The 19808-nt window shown below is 45.5% G+C and overlaps 1 protein-coding gene across 5 annotated transcripts in view; it reads right to left on the bottom strand.

Annotated features, from left to right (window-relative positions):
- Window positions 1-19808, bottom strand: part of Myof (myoferlin) — a 144123-nt gene that overhangs the window by 14116 nt on the left and 110199 nt on the right. For 3 of the 5 annotated variants that reach the window (XM_021224782.2, XM_021224763.2, XM_021224769.2), the window contains 10 exons: window positions 16600-16676; window positions 13852-13908; window positions 12456-12467; window positions 10473-10571; window positions 8833-8958; window positions 7205-7360; window positions 6604-6695; window positions 2151-2321; window positions 1256-1404; window positions 206-345 (listed from right to left, as the gene is read on the bottom strand). In XM_021224782.2, the coding sequence (XP_021080441.1) occupies window positions 206-345; window positions 1256-1404; window positions 2151-2321; window positions 6604-6695; window positions 7205-7360; window positions 8833-8958; window positions 10473-10571; window positions 12456-12467; window positions 13852-13908; window positions 16600-16676 (1079 nt within the window). The remainder of the gene's footprint in view (window positions 1-205; window positions 346-1255; window positions 1405-2150; window positions 2322-6603; window positions 6696-7204; window positions 7361-8832; window positions 8959-10472; window positions 10572-12455; window positions 12468-13851; window positions 13909-16599; window positions 16677-19808) is intronic. The other 2 variants (XM_005063641.4, XM_005063642.4) reach the window with 1 other exon arrangement.

Below are 19808 nucleotides of genomic sequence, written 5' to 3'. Positions count from 1 at the left end.
AAATACAAGCAGAAAAGACAAGGGGAGAACCTGGCTTGAGTTTGTTCTGAATAGTAGATAATCTTTCATCAGTACTTAACGAAAGTCCTGAAACTCTTTTCATCTTTGGGATGAAGCTAGTTTGAGTTTCATTTCTGTATCTTTTATGTCTAATCCATCAGTGACTGTCAGTTTGTTTGAGGAGTGGGTAGTAGGTCCCCTTTACCTGGGAAATGTTGGGTTGGAAAGTGCTGTGCAAAGTCCTTGTCTCTACATGCTCAGGGACCAGCCCCTGAGTCCTGAGAATATGGAGGGCAAGACGCTCTTCAGGGGCCCCAAGGTGCTGGTGCAGGATTTTGTTGGCTTCTGGAATGCAAAGTGGCATTCAGCTTTACCAGGCATCTTTGAAGGCCAGCCCCACCATGACCCTCTTTGGGAGTCCCTCCTATTCCCTTCCCCAGAGACTATAGGAGCATTCTATAGGTCCTATAGCTCATATGCTATGAAGCATATTTCCATCACTCTCAGTGTGGCTAACTGGGTATGTGTAGGATGGATATGTCATGAACAAGCAGGACTCCACTCTTAAACTTGAGTCAGATGGGAAGAAAGCAGGTTGTCTGTGCTGCCTCCAGCATCTCCAAGGCTTCTCAGGAAAGGGCTCAAATTCAATGGAGTCCATCTCTCTGTCTCTGTCTCTGTCTCTGTCTTGTCTCTCTCTCTCTGTCTCTCTCTCTCTCTCTCTCTCTCTGTCTCTCTCTCTCATGTTTTTCAAGACACGGTTTCTCTGTGTAGTCATGGTTATCCTAGAACTCATTCGGTAGATCAGGCTGGCCTCAAACTCAGAGATCCACCTGCCTCTGCTTCCTGAGTGCTAGGACTAAGAGCAAGTCTTACCACTGCCCAGGTTTGATGGAGTCTCTTTGGGATAGAATCTCTTTCACTGCCATTGGAACATTTTTGAGCTAATTATGTATCACAGGAAATTGAATAGTTATTAGAACTTCATGCTTCAAGTTCTAGATAGTTAAAGTTTCAGATCATAACTATGACCTGAAAAGAACAGGTGAAATGTAAGACTGATAAGAAAATGTGTTCACTGCGATAGCTGATGGACAAAATACTCTACCTTCCCATGGCTTGTGTTTAGCTTAGGTCAGATATATGGTCTCACATGGAAACACTGGGGTGCTGCCTTGACACAGGTCCCTCCTCTAAATGCAGGCACAGAAACGGCTTCTTACATTGTGCTCACAGCCCATAGCTTTGTGCTCACCAAATTCATCCAGATGATAATCTCGTCCTCCGTATCGGATTCTGCTCCCGTCTTCCGAAAGGACTGGTGGCGGGAAGCCTTTGAATCTGGCTACATTTTGAAGCAACTGTGTTGGTCTCAGCTGATCTCGCCAGGTGTTGACTCCAGAACTATGGACAGCACCACAGGTCTGGAGTTACTGGGGGCCCCAAGTGCACAATGTTCCACACAAGTGCACATGTGTCCAATCACATACATCTAGTTGGGGAGGGATATGTTTACACACTTTGCCTCCTGGACACCTATCTCAGAGGTGTAAAAACCACATATCACTTTGACTTCAGTTAACTACTCATGTTTATTTTTTGTGTCCAGTTCCCTCTTCAAGAAAAATGAGGAACCTGGGATCACCATAGCCATAGAGGCAAATTCAAAAACCAGAAGTGGCTTGCTGTCTCATTGGATGCTTAGAGAGTAGCTGGTTAGCAGCAGGGGACACTAGGCAGCATAGAGTCTGGGACTGGAGGTGGATAATTAGTAGTTAATCATCAATCCTTATTTCTAAAAGCTAGAGAACTCCTGCCATGACACCTGGCTATCCTAAGTCCCTGGCATCCAGGAGCTCAAGCATAGGAGAGGCGACTGGTTCTCAGAGAACTGACACTTGTGTCACACAGAGGGGGCACTGCACTACTCCTGCTCCAGCAAACCACCATTTCAACCAACTATGATGTGAATGAGGCAAGGTGGTAGCCCTGGCTCATCCCGAGTTAATCTTGTCAAAAATGACACTGGATGGACCAAATGAGCCGTGACACACTGAAACAAGGTTCTGAGGGAGGCCGAGCCCCACAGCCTCCCCAGGAGTGAGTCTCAGGCACAGTAAACCACCTCCATTCATGGAAATGCAACTTACACGCAATACTGCTCAGGAATGCCACAGTGGGACCCAAACCGGGACAGGAAGCGATTCTCCAAGTCAATGACGGTTTCTCCCACTTTCTCATCCCGGGTGAGGGTGTCATAGTCATAGACAGAGATTTTCAGGTCTTTCTCTTGAGGCAAGTAGCAGCTCAGTTCATACATTCTAAGGAAAGAAATTCACATACAGGATGATTAGGGGCCTTTTGCGTTGCTCCAGTAACCAAGACTCAAACGAAGAATTGCCAAGGACTGGCGACATTTGGGGAGGACAACTGTTGTGTGTGGGGCGATGTGATAAACAGTAGACACTAGTAATAAACAACGAGGGAGTGCACGCTTGCTCAGGAGAAAAGCACAGGGCTGAATATCTATGTTCAAATCCCAGCTACGCCACTTTCTTAGCCTCTCTGTTCTCAGTTTTCTTCTCTGTGAAATGATGACAACAACACACATCACCTCTTCTATTCTAAGAGCCAAGTGACGAAATGTTTAGAAAACATTCAGTAGGAGAGTAGTGATTAAAATAGTATTATAATAATAATAATACATTACATTACATTGCTAATATCACCTATCACCTGGGACGCCTTTCTCTTCTCTCCAGGAAGATCAATACGGCACCTGCTCTACAGTCATTTGTCTGTACCCCACTTGATTCTGTACTCTGCTCATCAGAGACTCCCGCCCCAGGAAACAACTTGACTCATCCCTCAGAAGGAGCAGGGTGCAAGCTTGAATTTGTACGGTGTGCCATGTAGGATGCCTGCCGGGACCTCTGGTCCTGCCACAGTCTTCATTCAATTCTTAAAACTTTTTCATGGAATCTGCATTAGAATGTAAATAGCAGAGAGGTAAAACCCAACAGCAATCATATTGGTGGGTGAACTATGTGGTCCAGGGGATGCTGACTGCCTGAGTCAGCTCCAGACAGGCAGGGCTTAGCCTTCATAGTGCGGTGTTCCCGGAGGTATGCCTCTCATTCCAGGTACTTTTTACGGAAGGACAAACTGAAAGGTCCCTTCCTCTGGGCTTCCTCTTGCTCTAGTTGTCCTCTGGTGTGGACAGGCTTTTGCCCAGTGACCCTGGGATGTGGGTTTAATGGTACCCTGGAAGAAAGCCTGAATGTCCTGAATGTCTCAGAGACCTCCCTAGATGCAGCAGCTACCCTGAAGCTCCAGGCAGGCAGGTGATCTCAGGGAAAGGGATACTTATGTCCCAATTACAAACAGAGCATCAAAACCAATGTGGGCACCAGGTGCACAGTGTCCAGACATGCATGCAGCCCAGTACCCATACACATAAATTTGTTTTAAAAATTAAAAAGAAAAATAGCTGAGTGTTATGGCATATACTTTTAGTCCCACTAGTTGGGAGGCAGAGGCAGGTGGGTCTCTGTGAGCTGCAGGTCATCCTGGTCTACATGTCAAGTTCTAGGATAGCCAGGCTATGTACAAAGACACTGTCTCAGAAAACCAGAACAGCAAAAGGGAAAACAGTAAGCTGGGCATGGTGGTGCAGTCCTAGAATCACAGCACTCTAGAGACAGAAGAGGTTTGCTGTAAATTCGGTGCCAGCCTGGTCTACAGAGTGAGTTCTAGAATGGTCAGGAATACACAGTGAGATCCTGTGTCAAGGGAAACCAGACAAAACAAAACTCCAAGTATCTTGGGTGCTGCGGTTAAAATGAGGAATTTTTTCTCCCGTGAGATATCAATTTTGAAAAGTCTTTTAGTTTATTATTATTGTGTGGATGGCGTGTGGGGGAGTGTGGGCACCACAGCCCACACATGGAGGTCAGAGGACAATACTCAGGAGTTCAATGTGACCTGAAGAAGCCAGGATGGACAATGGCCAAGAACACAGGGCATGTGGCTTCTTTCTCAAGTCCTGTCCCAGAGTCTCTCGCTGAGAAGCAAGCCGCTTCCCAAGACTGAGGCCCCGGCCTGGAGCCACCAGCTGGATGCATGGAAGTCTGCGCCTCCCCCTAGACAGCCTGGCAGAGCCTGACAGCATCACTTCCTCCCAGGGTGGCTCTGAGAAAGGCTTTTCCTGCCACTTAATTAAGCTTGTGCTGGCACCTCTGGAACAAGCCATCCAGACAGGGCCGCCTTCTTGCCTTCAAAGCTGGCTCTGCCTGCTTCCCAGTCTCCTTCACACGGAGCCCTCCTTCCTGCCCTGCGTGCCTTTTCCTGTCTAGACCTTGGGGCTGGATCAGCGGAAGAAAGGGAAAATGATCACATTGCTGTGCCAGAGGATTACTTCCCCTCCCTGGGCCCGGCACTCGGCCGAGGGGTGAGCAGCATGGAGGGTGTCCGTGTGCAGGTGTCTGAGTGGATGCATGTGTGTGCATGTATACACACGTGCTGGGGGCCAAGTGGGTGGTCCTTTGTACATATGTGTTCCTTCCTGTGAGGACAGTTTGTTGGTTTGTTTGAATCTAAAACTGGATGACCAAGGTGTGTGTGTGTGTGTGTATGTGTGTGTGTGTGCGAGTGTATAGAAGCATGCATGAGAGGAAAAGGCATAGAGAGGCAGGAAAAGACAGAGAGGAAGATACGTAAGGCATAAAGTAATGACTATGTAGGGCACAGGGCAAACAGGAACAGCACTCTCCCACTTAGCAAAATTTTGGGAGAATAATACCATTTCACAGTGTGTGTGCGTGTGCGTGTGCGTGTGCGTGTGTGTGTGTGTATACATATGTGCAAACTGTTGCACTCATTTGTGCATGTGGAGGCCTGAATGTCTTCCTTTATCATTCACAACCTTTTGTAAAAAATTTAAGAACAAATATTTTTAGTTCTTAACTTTGTGATGGGGACAGGTGTGTGTAACCATGCATGGGTTAAGGTCATGGGACAACTCTTGGGGGTCAGTTCCTGTCTCTCACCCTTTTGAGACAGCATTTCTCTTGTTTCTGCTCTGTGCTGCATACTCCAGGGTAGCTGGCCAGAAAGTTTCTGGATTATTCTTCTGTCTCCTCCTCCCATCTGGCTACAGGAGTGCTGGGATTACAGATGTGCACAGCTGCAGTTGGCTTTTCCCTTCCTTCCTTCCTTCCTTCCTTCCTTCCTTCCTTCCTTCCTTCCTTCCTTCCTTCCTCCCTTCCTTCCTTCCTCCCTTCCTTCCTTCCTTTTAAAGGATCCCAGGGATGCAATTTGGGTTCTCAGAATCCCATGGCCACATCTCGTGCACACTGAGCCATAGCCTCTGCCCTCTGCCTTATTCTACAGATATGAGAGCTGGGGATCCAGACTCCAGTCCTCATGCTTACACAGCTGGCCACGGAATCTCCCCAGCCCTTCCTCAAATGTCTGGCACAAGAACATTTTCCTACAGAGGGCAGCTTAGCTGTGAATATGAAGTTCTGCCAAGGGCTTTGGGAAACCCTCGCGTCATGGACTGATATCTCCTTCTGTCTCTATCACTGGCCTCGCAGCGTGTGGACAGAGCTGTGGGGCCCTGAGTCCTCACCTGAGGTGCGGGGCTGCTAACACAGTCCTGCCTGGCTAGTGATTCTAACACAGAAGAGAATCAGACTCGACAGAATGGAGTGCAGTGTGAAGTCATGAGGACACTGGTTCAAGTATGGCCTCTGCCTGTGACCAGGAGGGTACGGGCACACTTCTCTCTCTCTGGACCTGCTTCTGTTCTCATCAGAGTTTTGTGAGATTTTTCTGAGATGTCTTCTATAAGTGAGAGAATCTGCTCACTCTGAATGCTCAGAAAATATTATTATTGAATATGGAAAGTGCTCAAAGCTGAACAATGCTTGTTTTACATAACAATCAGTCATGATGTTGATAACAGAGCCTGCTCTAACGAGATTTCTGTAATGGGGCTGGTGAGAGGACTCTTGGGTAAAGCCTCCCGCTGCCAAGCCTGATGACCTGAGATCAATTCCTGGGACCCACACCGTAGAAGGAGGGGACCAAGTTGTCTCTGACTACTACATACACACACGTGTTCATAAAAGTGACGCAAGTAAAATATTTTAAATATATAGATATCATAGTCCAGAAATAAGTCGTTTGTAACCATGAAGACAACAATGCTGTGTCAAGGATCTTGAGGACATTAAAGACCAACAAGGCAGATTATCTGTCCTGTCACTTTGCACCCTCCCCCCAGGGACACATTCACTGGATCAAAAGGAGAGAACTAGAACAGTCCAGTAAACAGAGCCTAAATTAACCCCTGGAAGTGAAAGCTGAGCCCGTCTCCATGCTTAATTAATGTCCCATGGGGTCTTGCTTCCACCCTCCAGGGACTTGGTGCAGATCTCCATCCAGAGAAGCCCATCTTGAGACTTTCTTGGTACTTGCCAGTCCTTCTACTTCTGCTCATGTCCCCAATGAGGGTGTCTGTACATGCTCCCGGTGCTAGTGCCTGGACCAGCGCAGGGTGCATTTTGTGAAGGAGGGATGCTTTGAACTGTGTGTTACCTGCCGAACACTGGGTTGAGAGTGTTGGGAATGTAATGGTCTCGGTCTTCAATGACTTTTTTGCCCAGGGTTATTTTAATGTAAGGATCACACTGTGGAGACAAGACGGGTGAGATGTTACATCACAACAGGGCGCAAACTCAGGTCAAGTTCTGGGATGGCCTTGGCTTGTCCCTGTACTCCCAACTGATGACAAAGGTGGCACCGGGGCACCCGAGGGCCTAAGAAGAGCTTGGTGCAAGGTTCTCTGGGTGGCAGGGGGCCAGCGTGCCTTCAGAACAGCTGTGTGGGTGAGAAGGTGGGGTGGGGTGAAAGCAGGGGTGACCTGGATCCGCTCACGCTGGTCCTGGGACTGGAGCAAATCTTGTCCTGGGTCACCACATCAGTAACTTGAGAAGGATGAACTGAAGAGCCCTAAGCAGCCCCCCAAAGCTCTTAGGTAAATCCCCACGGGGACAATCCTCCTGCACACATTGTTTTGATAGAGTATCTTTCTCCTAGTGAGATAACAGACGCCCAGCAAGAAAGAAGGTGACAATTACCGTGGCTGATGACTGTAATTACCCTGCTACAGGAGAAGGCCCCACACCCAAACTCTTACCAGGCCATTGTTGTCCTGGGGCTGGAGCTCTAAGCCTTGAACAATGTAAATCCTAACCGTGCATTCCTGTGGGACACTGTCAGGCAGTTCCCGAAACTGCCTGGGAGGGGCTGGCACACTGGGGTCATCGGGCAGGGGGTAGATTCGGAAGGAGCCCTGAGAGAAAGAGAGACACACAGTGAGGATGACTTCAAAGGCCCTGGCCGCTGAGTAGAGGGCTCTTCAGGGCACACAGGACACCTCTGTATCACACGGTTGGGTGATACGGGTCTGTGTTTGTGGAAGACACTCCATGCATTGGCTCTTGAGTGATTCCAGTGGGGAACGCGATAGGATTCCATAGCCATCATTTCAGAAGAAGGCAGACTAGGAAGCAGGCAACAACCTGGGCAGTGGGTGGGGGTGACAGACAGGTCAGTGGGAGGGAAGGTGGTGGCAAAAAGAGCCAAAGAGTTGAGATTATTTTGGAGATGGGAGAATCCCCGGGGAATGCTAAGGTGGCTTCCCTTCTGCAGCAGCCCTTCCTGTCTGGGCTCTACTCCCAGGAAATCCAAGCTCAGCTTCAGGTCTCAGCGAGAGAGACTGTATACTTTGTTCTGAAACCAGCTTACATATAGGGACGGGTATCGGAGTTGGGATTAGGATGCTTGGGCCTTTGTTCTGGCCATTCAGGAACATGTCATGAACCAAGCAACCACTGAATACTGGGTGTGGAGGACCCACAACTCAAGAAACAGAGTGGCACAAGATGCTAGATTAGCTTGACTCTATGCCCTATTGTTGGCTTAGTGGGAGGCTGGGCGAGGAGGATTTGAGACCCTGTGTCAGGTGTAATCCTCTGATCCATTAGCCATGTCTGCTGTTGGCAAAGGATTAGGACAAGGCAGAGTTAGGTGCCCTGGCCCTGCCAAGTGTGCTTGGGAGGAGAAGCAGCAATCAGACCTGACAGGAGGTGAACCCAGACCTGTGGGAGGCCAGAGCATGGGTGAGTCATGCTGCCCAAAGCAACTAGGGGACTCTTGACAAACCCTGACACTCGAGCTGGCTTAGAGCAGGAGCAGGGCTTGGTCAGACCACAGAGAGGAAAGGAAGGGCATCCAGGGAAGGAAGAGTGGCCTGGCCCAAGGCTCTGCGCATCCATCCAGAGGCTTGCAAGGTGTGTGTGTGACTCGGGAGTGGTTCTTCCATGCGCGAGGACACATGGCTTGTGAAAGGGCTTTGGAAGGAGTTGAGACTTGAGCTGGGAAACGCAAGAGGTGTGTTTAAGCCACTCAGAGGACAGATTAGGTTTGGTTGCAGTGAGGAGGGACTGGTTGGAAGGAGAGAGGTAGAGAGGATCTTGGCCTGAGAACTCGCCACAGTGATCTGCTAAAAAACCCTGGAGGGCAGAGGAGCAGAGGAGAAAGTAGGTCTTGGAAAGAGTTGGTCCTGGGGGACTCAAGATGACTGACACAAACAGGGACAAGCAACACCCTGGTGCCCCTTTGCCCCCTTCCTGTGGGCATGTTTTCCTTCCAGCAGAGGGCAGAGGACATGCCCAGCTGCAGACACCTGCTGTCTTTCCTCTAAGATCCACAAAAGAAATGAAGATGGATTCTAAACAGGACACGTACACACAGGGTACTCACTTTAAACTCTCCGACCACAGATGGATCCTCGTTCTCTTCGGACTTGCCTCTGTACAACTTGAAGGTATCTGAGAAATCTGTCAGGCCCTCAAAGTCGGCTACATCCTCCAGTTCACAGTCATAGATCTGGAAACAACCAAGGTTCTCTCAGTTTCCCATTAAAACACTGGGGGAGTCGAGTCAACGGCACTGAGTACCAGAAGGCAGGAAGGAGGATTCCATGGAACACCTGGGACACTCACTCTCCTGGTGGTGCAGCATAAAACAACCACTTGAGGGGATGCTGCACTTCCCTTAGGGAGATAAATATTCACCTATCCTATGATCCAGAAATGGTGATTCTAGGAGTTTACAAAAAAGAAACAGAAGCCAGTCCACGTGGTTCAAGAATGCCCACAGTGTTGGGAGAATGAGTTAACAAACTGTGGAGAGGAGAGAGGGAGGGAGGGGAAGGGAGGGGGACAGAGTGTGGGGCTGACCTGCCCCCAGCCCAGTCTGATCCAATACAGCAAGAAGAGACAAACTAGTAATAATACCACAACAACATGAGGATCAAAAGCAGAGTATGGGACCAAAGGAACCAAATGCAGAATGAGTATGGTGCGAGTCCATAGGTGAAGCCAATGGAACATGGTAGAAGCCGGATCAGCAGCCCACCAGAGGGCTGTGGCTTGAGAGGAGCACAGAGGAGCTTTCTGTCTGTGGAGATGGTCTCCCCCTTGCCCTCGGTGCTGCTCTGCACAGTGGGCAGACCATCAAAGGCTGGTGGAAGGATCACTTTCTGACCTATAAATTATATCGTGTCTTTAAAAAGACAAGAGAGGAGGATGGACAGGAGGGAGAGAGAGGGAGGAAGGGAGTCAGGAGGAGGAGAGGAAGATGGAACTTGAGCCTGTCCCCTCAGCTCAGTCTCATCCGTTTTCAATGTGATTGCTTGCTATACAAATATACCAAAAACAAAAAACAAAAACAAAAAAATATACCATGGCATCAGCAAGCAAGGACATAGTTCCTTCTACTTGGATAGAGGGCTGATTTTAATAACTAGATGCTTCCCATGTAATTTTATTTTTCTCCTATACCTTGCTCTGACTGTAGGTTTGTAGCTGACAGAGTTAGCCACTGGACGGAGAACTGGAAAACTCAGAGCATGAGCAGAATTGTTCGGATGGCCATCCCTCTCTAGCTCTGCACATTTATGTCCATGGTTAGGATGTGACAACCATGGGCACATACGTGTAACAGAATCAACTTTTCATTTAGCGAAACTGATCACTGTTCAGAAGACAAAATGAAAAATGCTGGCATTGATTGTGCTGCAAGGGCACTGTGATTTCTGGGTCTCTCTGAGCCAAACGATTCTGGATAATTGTTGGCCTAATTAGTGTGGTACCAACCCATTTCTAGCCTTCTGCCAGATGCCCCCAAGTCCCAAAGTGGTAGTCACGCAACCATAACTCAACAGCTTTCCTCAAGTCCTGGTACTTGGCAAAGGTGAGCCTGTTGCAAGAAGGCTCTCCAGGAGACCTGAGGCACTCCTGGCCCCTCTCCACCAGCACCCACCATGAGGCCTTTTAAACCCAGGGACTTAGGCATGCTGGGACTGGCTTTTCCCCACCCACAAACGTAGGCCCAAGTACCTTGAGTTTGGAATAGCCTTTCTGAATATACTGTCCACATTTTTCATGCTCCCCCGAAGAAGCATAAAATTTACTCCACCAGTCAATGATTTCTTCCTCCTAAAGTCATGTCAAAATGAAAAACATCTTTACCAACAGTCTGGATTTATACAGGAAAATTGCTGTGTAATAGATGAGAGACTATTAACTGCTCTGAGATCATATGCCTCTGTTTATACTTACTGTGGGCAGCACATCCACAATTCTGCTCAGAAGCACACCTCAACAAATGGCGTGTGTGTGTGTGTGTGTGTGTGTGTGTGTGCGCGCGCGCGCACATGCACATGTGTAGGAGTTTGTCTGGAGGTCAGAGGACAACTGCAGGTGACACTGCATGAATGCTGTTTGCCTCCTGTCACGCAGGATCTCTTATTGCCTGGGCCTTACCAACTGGGCTAGTCATCCTTCTGTCTCCATTTCCCCCGTGCTGGGATACAAATATGTACCACCATACTCAGCATTTCACTGGTTCTGGGGCTAGAACTCAAGTCCCTGAGCTTGTGAGCAAGCACTGCACCCACTGAGCTATCTCTCTAGCCCCTGATGAGATATATTTGCTTCAATGTCCTGTCCACATCTATGTCAGGAGTTTTTCTTAGATCTAATACATGCGCTCTATTAATTTGTCCCTTTCATTTCTTTGCTCTGTCCACAAATAAATTAGCATAACATTTCCAACAGATGCTTTCTATGATCTCATTTCCTTAGTTCTTTTAGCAATAATGCAAATTTCTCTAAACTAAGAGTTAGGTGAACTGGTTCTAGCCCTAGCCCTTATGTTACGAGCCACAGTGCTTTGGGCAAGTTGTTCTGCAACTCTGAGCATCAGTTTCTTCATCTAGTAAATGAGATAATAACAACTGCCTCCATCTGCCTCATAAAGTTGATTTGGTAATCATGTAATATCACTAAGAGAGCGAACTCTGAAACATTTAAAGTGTGAAACGAAGGCAGGGAGGGCTATGGTTCGTGGCTCCCACCCCATCCTTAAAGATTCCAATTCAGTCATTCTGGGCTGAGACCTGGATATTCGTTATGGTCATCCACCAGGTGATTTGAATTGTAGCCAGAGCTGTCAACCTTGTGTGCTGATGGGTGGTTCTTGGTTGGGCAGAAGAGATAATATATGAGGCACTCATAGGCCAGTGCCCGCATAGATCCTGATATTCTCTTTTCTATTTCTCTCTTTCCTTTCCCCTTCCCTTCCTGCTGCCCTCCTTCCTACCTTCCCTCCCTCTCTTCCTTCCCACACAGGGTGTTGATATATAGTTCAAACTGGCCTCAAACTAATCATCCTCCTGCCTCAGTCTCACAAGCTATGATTACAGGTGTGAAGTACCATACCCAACCTCCTCTCTGACTTATAACAAAATCACATCTTCATGGGAACTGCTTACTGTTTTTTTCTAATCTGCCTTAGAAACGTGTCACCTGATGTAACCTTCCTCTTCCATAGGGATAGAGAGGAACAAGGAGTAAGAAAGGCTGTTTCAGGCTGGAGAGTTGCTTCAGAGGTTAAGAGTACTGGCTACTCTTCCAGACCGTCAGAGATCAATTCCCAGCACCCACACAACCACCTGAACTCTAACTCCAGTGTATTTAATGGCCACTTCTGGCCACCCTGGACACATGTGTGCATGTCCCACACCACACACATTCATACAAATGAAATCATAAAAGTCCGTTTCTTATTTGTACATGGGAGGAAGTAGTTACAGATTACGTGCATGCACACACACACACACACACACAGTTACAGCAAGTTATTTGCTTTTTGCAGATCATCAATCCATCCCTGGACTTAGGAAAAAGACTACATACCAATTACAGACAGAAAATACATATATTGAAAATTGAGCCACGGGGCTTGAACATGCAAAGCCAAGCTCTTCTGAGCAACACCCCCATGAATCTTAGATGTGTAAAAATATGTATAATAGTTACCTTTTCTGACAGCTGAGCGTATGAGGTCAGTAGTAAGGAAACGTGGATGTTTGGTTTAAGATCCCATGAACATTAGGTTTAAAGAGAAAGAGAGTAAGAAACATTATTTTCCTGCACATTATCAATATTTAACAGATAATCTAATTATTCTAGTCAAGAGCATCTCATCCTTGAACATATCTCAGAATTCTGCTCTGGAAATATATCGAGAAGTTCCACACAGTACTTCAAAGCTTGGAGGTATTCACCCGTGTTGTGTTTTAAGTGGAGTTGGACTGTGCTGTGGTTGGCTAACACAGTGGGTGCTCAGGAGGGGTGGAAGCTACTCATTTTCATTCTCCCACTCTCTTATCCATGTAGTTCCAAAAGCATATCCCCAATGTGACCTCATTCTTAACCCTTCAGGAACTCTCCTGTCACAAGGTATGAATGACTGTAGGCTATCATGTCAATACCTTTTCTGTGTTTTCTCCATGCCTATGTGAGAATACCACATCAATACTGATATGAGAAGAGTCTTCTGATACAAGGATGTCAGGATTCTCTTTAGCCAAATCCCTCCCCTTGAATTTCTGCATGGAGAATTTGCATATCCAGGGCTTGTGCAGGAGTGAAAGGAGGAAGAGCTGGAGTTCATTAGATTTTGAGTTTCCTCCTGGCACTTGCTGGGACACTGGCTAAGCTCACCCTCTGGTCCAGTTTGAGAACATGCTACCCAGCTTCCCTTCCTGACATCCCAACTTCATTTCCAATGTAAGAGCAACTGCTTACTGCTCCATTTTTGTAGCTGCTATTTGGAGGGCCAACAGCTTCTTCAGGTCCTCAGTATTTCTTTCTAGACTGACCCTTGTTATAACAGAATTGCCAAGGGAAGCAGAGAGAAAGAGATGTATCAATTCTTTTTATTAGATCCATTCCAAAGCAAGATTAGGGTTAAATAATCATGGAGTGAGATTTTGGAGAGAGGAATTAAAAAATTTCAGTCTCAATGTCTTGAATCCAGATATTTAGTCTGTTCATTCATGTTTATTTTCAGTTATACAGAACTGATTTAGGGTAAAGAGTAGGCTGTGTTTAAAAAGCATCCAAGACAAGTTGCTGATTTTAAATTTCACAGCTAGCCCAGGAGGATTCCTTCATGTCCACTTGCTTATTATCCCATGTGGAAAAGGAAGGACAGCAACTCATGTGACTTCCTTTTTTTTTAATCTAATTAATGAACTTGAAAATCCAATTCACAGCACTACATGGCACGGGCCACTCTTCCCTGTGGCTTAAAATGATATTATTGTCTAAGAGTCACTTTTCACTCCAAAATCTACTAATAGAGCCCAGAGGAATTCAAGTCCTTAGATCAAGCTCCCCCAGTCCCCCTCATGCATTTAATTATACATACATGCACTGTCCTTGGAGAAGTCATTTTGCTGAGTGCTGTTGACATACTGCTTAAGCACTGGAATTGGAAGGCAATTGTTGAGACGGCCATGAAGGAATGTCTGCGCTGTCTGGCTGGCACTTGACCAATTTGCCCCACATCTTCACTCCCTGCCTTTCTTTGGATAGTGCTAAGCTCATCTGGTAAGAGTTTCCCATAGACATCATAGAGGATGATGCCACCATGGAAAGACGGCCTCCGTCCTCCAGTCCTCAGAAACAGCATAGATAAGCAGACTCCTTCAGTTTATCCAGAAACAAAGTCTAAATTGAGTTAGTGGTAATACGTATTATACATTACATGTACATGTGATACATGTAATAAAGGACATTAGTAAGCTCGTCATTGGCTCTTCCAAATCTCAACATTGCTTATCGGATTTTACAGAGACATGCAACATCTACCTTGACAAACAGAGGGACTTGGGTGTTTAGAAGAGATTTCACCTGTGGCCTTCAACTAGGTGTGAGGGGAGCATGCCGGTTATAGTCGTTTATAGTGTGATGGGAATGACTTGACACAACCATTAGAGATGGCCTGCTACTCCTCAGTAAAAAGCTGATGCAAACGAACCTTTCATAGTGTGTTGCTAGAGTGGTCTAGTCTGAGCACTGTTAAGAAGGAGTGGAAATACTGGCATCATCTTCCTTGTTCCTCAGTCCTGCTGAGGATGACTGGGTACACAGAAGGCATGCAGGAAGGATTGATTGGCAATGGTTGACGGTAGGCTGGAGGCAGAGTTTCGAGTAGGATCTTACATTGCCATTTCCCAGAGTAGTTGTGAAAATTACCATGAAGAATCTTAAGTCTATTACACATAACTTCTCCCTAGGCAACTACTGTCTTATTGAGACTAATTGGGGTTATTTTTAATAAGATAACTTAGTCATGTTGCCCTATGGGGTGGGGAATTTGATGTTGTCATCTGCGACCATGTAGAATTGCTACACAGTAGACTCAAACACACAGCCATCCAGTGCTGGCTGAGGAGTCCATATTTAATACAGTCCAGTTGTTGGTGAGTTTAATGCAGTGGGTTTTTTAAAAGGTACCGTTTATGCACATAACACATTAAAGTGCAATCATGGGCATTTTCCAGCCAGTTTGCATATTAAAACATGCTGTGAAGGTTTATTCTAAATGCCAAGAGAAACAGGGAGCTGTTTGGTGTTTTCTTTTTTCTGGGTTGAAATTCTCTTGTTCCTTCCTGTAGAAGTGGCTAGGATGGTTTTCAGACTGAGTCCTGAATAAGGATTCCTACCAACTTCTTCCATGGTGAATATAAAACCCTGGGTGTTCCATACACCGACAAACAGGGTCATTCCAGACCATGACAATCCCACCTCACATAGGCGGAAATCCTGACATGCCTGTTCTACTGCTGCAATGTTTCAATTTGCTCTAAAAGCTTCTGACACACGGTATCACCCAGGCTGCCCCCACTAGTGGTTCTCAGTTCTGTATAATGTGTTTCAACATTTACATGGGTAATGTTTTAAGTATTCTAGGTGGGGACTGAGGGCACTAGCCCACACCCTAGTTTCTTAAATTGTAGGTTATGGTCTCATTTGGGGTTGGGTACCTGAATGTGACCTGGGTGTCACAGAAAATTTGACAATAGTGAAAGGTTTCTGAATGTGCAACAATTAAAAATTAACTAAAAATGAGATGTGTAATGAATCCAGTGCATTTCTGGTAACACTCACCCATCTGCATCATGCAACTCCATTGCAGCCTTGGTTCTGAACCCACAGCCCATGCATTTTTGCCCTGTACATGCAGTTACACCACACAACACCAGCGAATACCACCTGCAACACCTTGGTTCAGATCCAAGACCAGTGTATGCTACAAGCGGAAGTATTCTTACATACCGAGATTTCTGCTCTCACAGAAACATAATGGCTTAATAATGGAGAAGAAAAACGTGGTATTTCCCCACCCTATTCCTTACCACACAAGTATTAACTTAGTTTATCTTTGGGTTGCATTATGTTGGAATGTTTGAGTTTTAAAGATTTCTCTCCGAGTTGCTGATTTAAGTCCCCCACTCTCCCTGAAAAAAAGCTAAACGAATTTTGTCTTGAATTTAGGACAGAATTTCCAACCATTTCTGAAATGGTCCTAAACGTACTTTTGCCATTTTGTGTTAGTACTGCACATTTATGGAAAGCAAAGTCTCAGCGTTGATGACTTTAACATCAAAATGGTAATCAACCCTGAAAAGTGTTGATGATGTTCTGTGTCCTGCAATACTGAATATCCAGCTGAGGTTTAATTCTTCATGTAAAACGAACAAGCTCATCTATCTCATTAGAATACAAACTTGACTTCGTTTTAGACAAATGGTAAAACTATGTCTAGCAAAGAATTACTTACAAACTTTTATAATCAATTATTAGTATATATTTGATTTATATACCTTATTTGGTATTCCTTTGTATAAATATTAGTATGTGTTTGATTTGTATACCTTATTTTACCTACCTTTATACCTGGGGTGGTGTAAAAATTTCTCAGGTGAAAAGGGGTTATAAATCAAAAATTTTAAGAAGCCCTGGTTAATAAAATGTGACGGTAATTGTGGATGAATACAAGATTCAGATCTTGTTTCTATTCAGCCATGGTGAATTGGTTTGACTACCATTATTTTAATAGCCTTGAATGGCTGAGTTCACTCATTGCTTAGACAACTGGAATACAACCTACCTTAGAAGCCAATAATGGTTTGGTGTCTTCTATTTCAATAATGACATCTCGGCATGGGGGTGCAGACATAAGGGAGGCTGCAAGACAAAGAATTTCATAATATAGGACACCTAGAACAACATACTGGGGAACATTCTATTCTATGTTCAAGCTGATCAGCCACAGGATGTATGATAGAGTAAACCTAGGTGAGACTTTCCAATGGAGGACCATACTGAATGTCTGAATGTAGAAATAACCCAGCACTCACCATGTTTCCAGAACAGCATACGGTTTTAGACATTTTATAGGGGGAGACTATGTGGCCCACTTTTCTTTGTCAAGCCCATGACAAGTGCTTGAAAAAGAATTGTGTTGGAGACCAGAGAGATGACTCTTCAGGTAAAGGTGTTTGATGCTAACCCTGACGACCTGAGTTTGCTTCTCCCAACCTACACAGTAGAAGGAGAGGACAGATTCCTGCAAGCAGCCCTCTATCCCTCACATAGGCAACATACACGCATGCACGTGTGTGTGCATACATGCATGCATGTCTTCATGTTCACATGAGTGCGCGCGCGCACACACACACACACACACACTGCAATACAAATAATGAAAAGGATTGTGTTGATTATGTATGAGTGAGTATGAGGATGGCTAACCTGTGTCTAAAAGAGCCTCGTTTTCTTGGGAAACGGGATAGAGAAACGCACGAGTGGAGGAAGAAGGAGGACAGAGAAGGTGATTAGAGAGAAGACGGGGAAGGGAGGGAAAGGAGGGAAGAGGAAAAAGCAGGCATGAGTTTCTCTCCCCAGTGAGAAGCTGCTGCTGTCTATTCAGCCCCTGTTCTCCCAGTGCACACAGAGGGAGAAGGCCCATGTCATGACCTTACATGCAGCTTCCCAGACACGCGTAACTCTGGATCTTGGAATAAGAGCAGGGGTTTAAGAAGAGGCCCTGGAGTCCCTGCGTTTATCTCACTCAGTCAAAGGCAGGTGCCAAGAGCCTGATGCCCAGGGTGGGGTCACAGGAACACAACTTTTATTGAGGAAGACCCCATGAGGTCCTAGGTCAGAACCCAGACAGAAGAAATGTCACAAAGTGGAAAGACCTTCCTGTAACCCACCCAGGCATTGAATATACAGGACATAAAGAATGGGAAGGAAGGTACTTTGCAGAGGGGGGTTTACCATGCTCCCTGCATTGGGTTAATTAAGCACTTTGTTTACATGATGTCACTCAGCCCTTTGATAATCCTTAAAAATATGCTATAATCTCCATTTTATATATAAAAACATAAACTGAAGCAATAAGAAAGCTTCAGATTAAGCCTTGATGGACGGAAGTAGGTTTATAGACTAGATCTGTTAGTCTTTGGTTTCTTTGTTATCAATCCCCCCAGAGCCCTGGGAATTGGAGGCACTCAGTACATGTTCAAGAAACATTCAGGTAGAGGAAGGAACTGGACATTTACTGAGCATCTATGACATACCAGTTGTTTTAAGGTGGAGTTTTGCATCTACCTGAGACCCACAGGTAGACAAATTGCCTAGAAACTTCTAATGTAAGCTCATCTACAACTGCAGACCACTTCAGTCACACAGGACTCCAGGGTCAGATGGACAAGGATGCATGAAAACCTTTGCATGCAAATTTCTTCCTAAGTGCCAGCTCTGCACTTTACTGGGTAGTAAGCAAAGTCTCAGGGACAAGGCAGAAAATACACTTGTGCTTTCAGGTGAGGCTACCCAAGTTCACTCTGCAGACATGACTCTATTATTATACTTAAGAAAATACCAGATTTTTCTCTTCTGTGGCTCTCCAAAGCATAGCTTGCACATCATTTTAATTGTACAGTCGCACTAGCTAAGAAACCTCAGCCTTGGGGCCCAGCCTATCTCTGGCCACCAGGCCTATGTGAGTGATTCTGGGACCAGGGCAATCTATAATATTTTACCTTCCTAAAAATTTCACATATTGGACCAAGGAACTTCCTGTCATCAAACCAATAGAAAAGATACTGGGAAAATGGCTTATTTCCAGTTATCAGCCCAGATAAATGAGACATAGGGTCACAATAGTCTTCACTATTATAAGGAAAGAGTTGACATTTTATGGATCATCAATTCAAAACAAAATGTTTGGAGATATATGTGTGTGATTATATATATATACACACATATATATATTTGATAAATATATGCAGGATCTTGCTCAAATGTGCTGGGTCTATTTCTTATTCTGGCAGATACATTTTAGAGACTCTATAATACCAATACTAAGCCTTCTGGAGGCTTACCCAGCATTGACTTGTAACATATTTGTTTAAACAGAAGATTTCCATTTCAATCTTAATAGCTTGAATAGAATTTTCACTGGTAAATGAGTAGAATTTTCCAGTCTTCAACTGAGGTCTAAACTCATGAAGACAAAGGGTCTGGGATCTTGGACACTAAAGTAACTGATTCCCCAACCTCAATAAAATATTAAGTACACAGTAAACTAAAAAAGGGGATCTATTGAATGGGTAAGAGCAAAACACATATCATTAGTTATTTATTATTGAAGTCTAAGTTAAAAATTATAGTCTGCTCTGTCACTTGCATATTAGCTATACAACTTCAGGTAACTCATTAAAGTTTTCTTGTGTGGATAACAATGGGATATCTTTTGAATGACCTCACAACATCTTTGTCAAGTGTCAATAAAGCAGGCCCATGGACAAAGAAACCTGGAATGGCACTCTCCTCCCTAGAGCTGGCCAGGAGAAACAAACCTGTAATTCTAGCACTGGAGAGGGAGAGGATGGAGAAAGCAGAGTCCAAGGTCGTCCTGTCATTTAGAAAGAAAAATCTCCTCCTCTAAGGCTCACAGACGGGGTCTCTGTCTCCACACACAGGAGGCCCTGTGTCACCACACCTAAGTGTTTACAGGCCTACCCTACACACACCCATGTCCTTGTTGGGCTCTTGTGCTTTGAAGACAAGACTGTTTTGGTCTCTTGGTTTCCCCAACATTTATGTCAATGCATGCCATTCTATGAGTGTTGGAGGTAGAATGTCTCAATCCCTTTTGCTGATGTGGGAACAGTATTCCCTGAATTTCCAGGATCCTTCTTCAAAGACAAATAGGAATGTTCATGTAGCAGGTAACATTTCCTCAAAAGACATCCCTTGTTTGTGCAGGAGCAAGGTACACCACAAGGTAACCTCCTGAGCACTGGTTTC

Source organism: Mesocricetus auratus, unplaced genomic scaffold (assembly GCF_017639785.1).
Source record: "Mesocricetus auratus isolate SY011 unplaced genomic scaffold, BCM_Maur_2.0 Super-Scaffold_4256, whole genome shotgun sequence".
In the NCBI taxonomy this organism is placed as follows: domain Eukaryota; kingdom Metazoa; phylum Chordata; class Mammalia; order Rodentia; family Cricetidae; genus Mesocricetus; species Mesocricetus auratus.
Note: the sequence above shows the minus strand (reverse complement) of the source record. Positions and strands in the feature narration are given on the sequence as shown.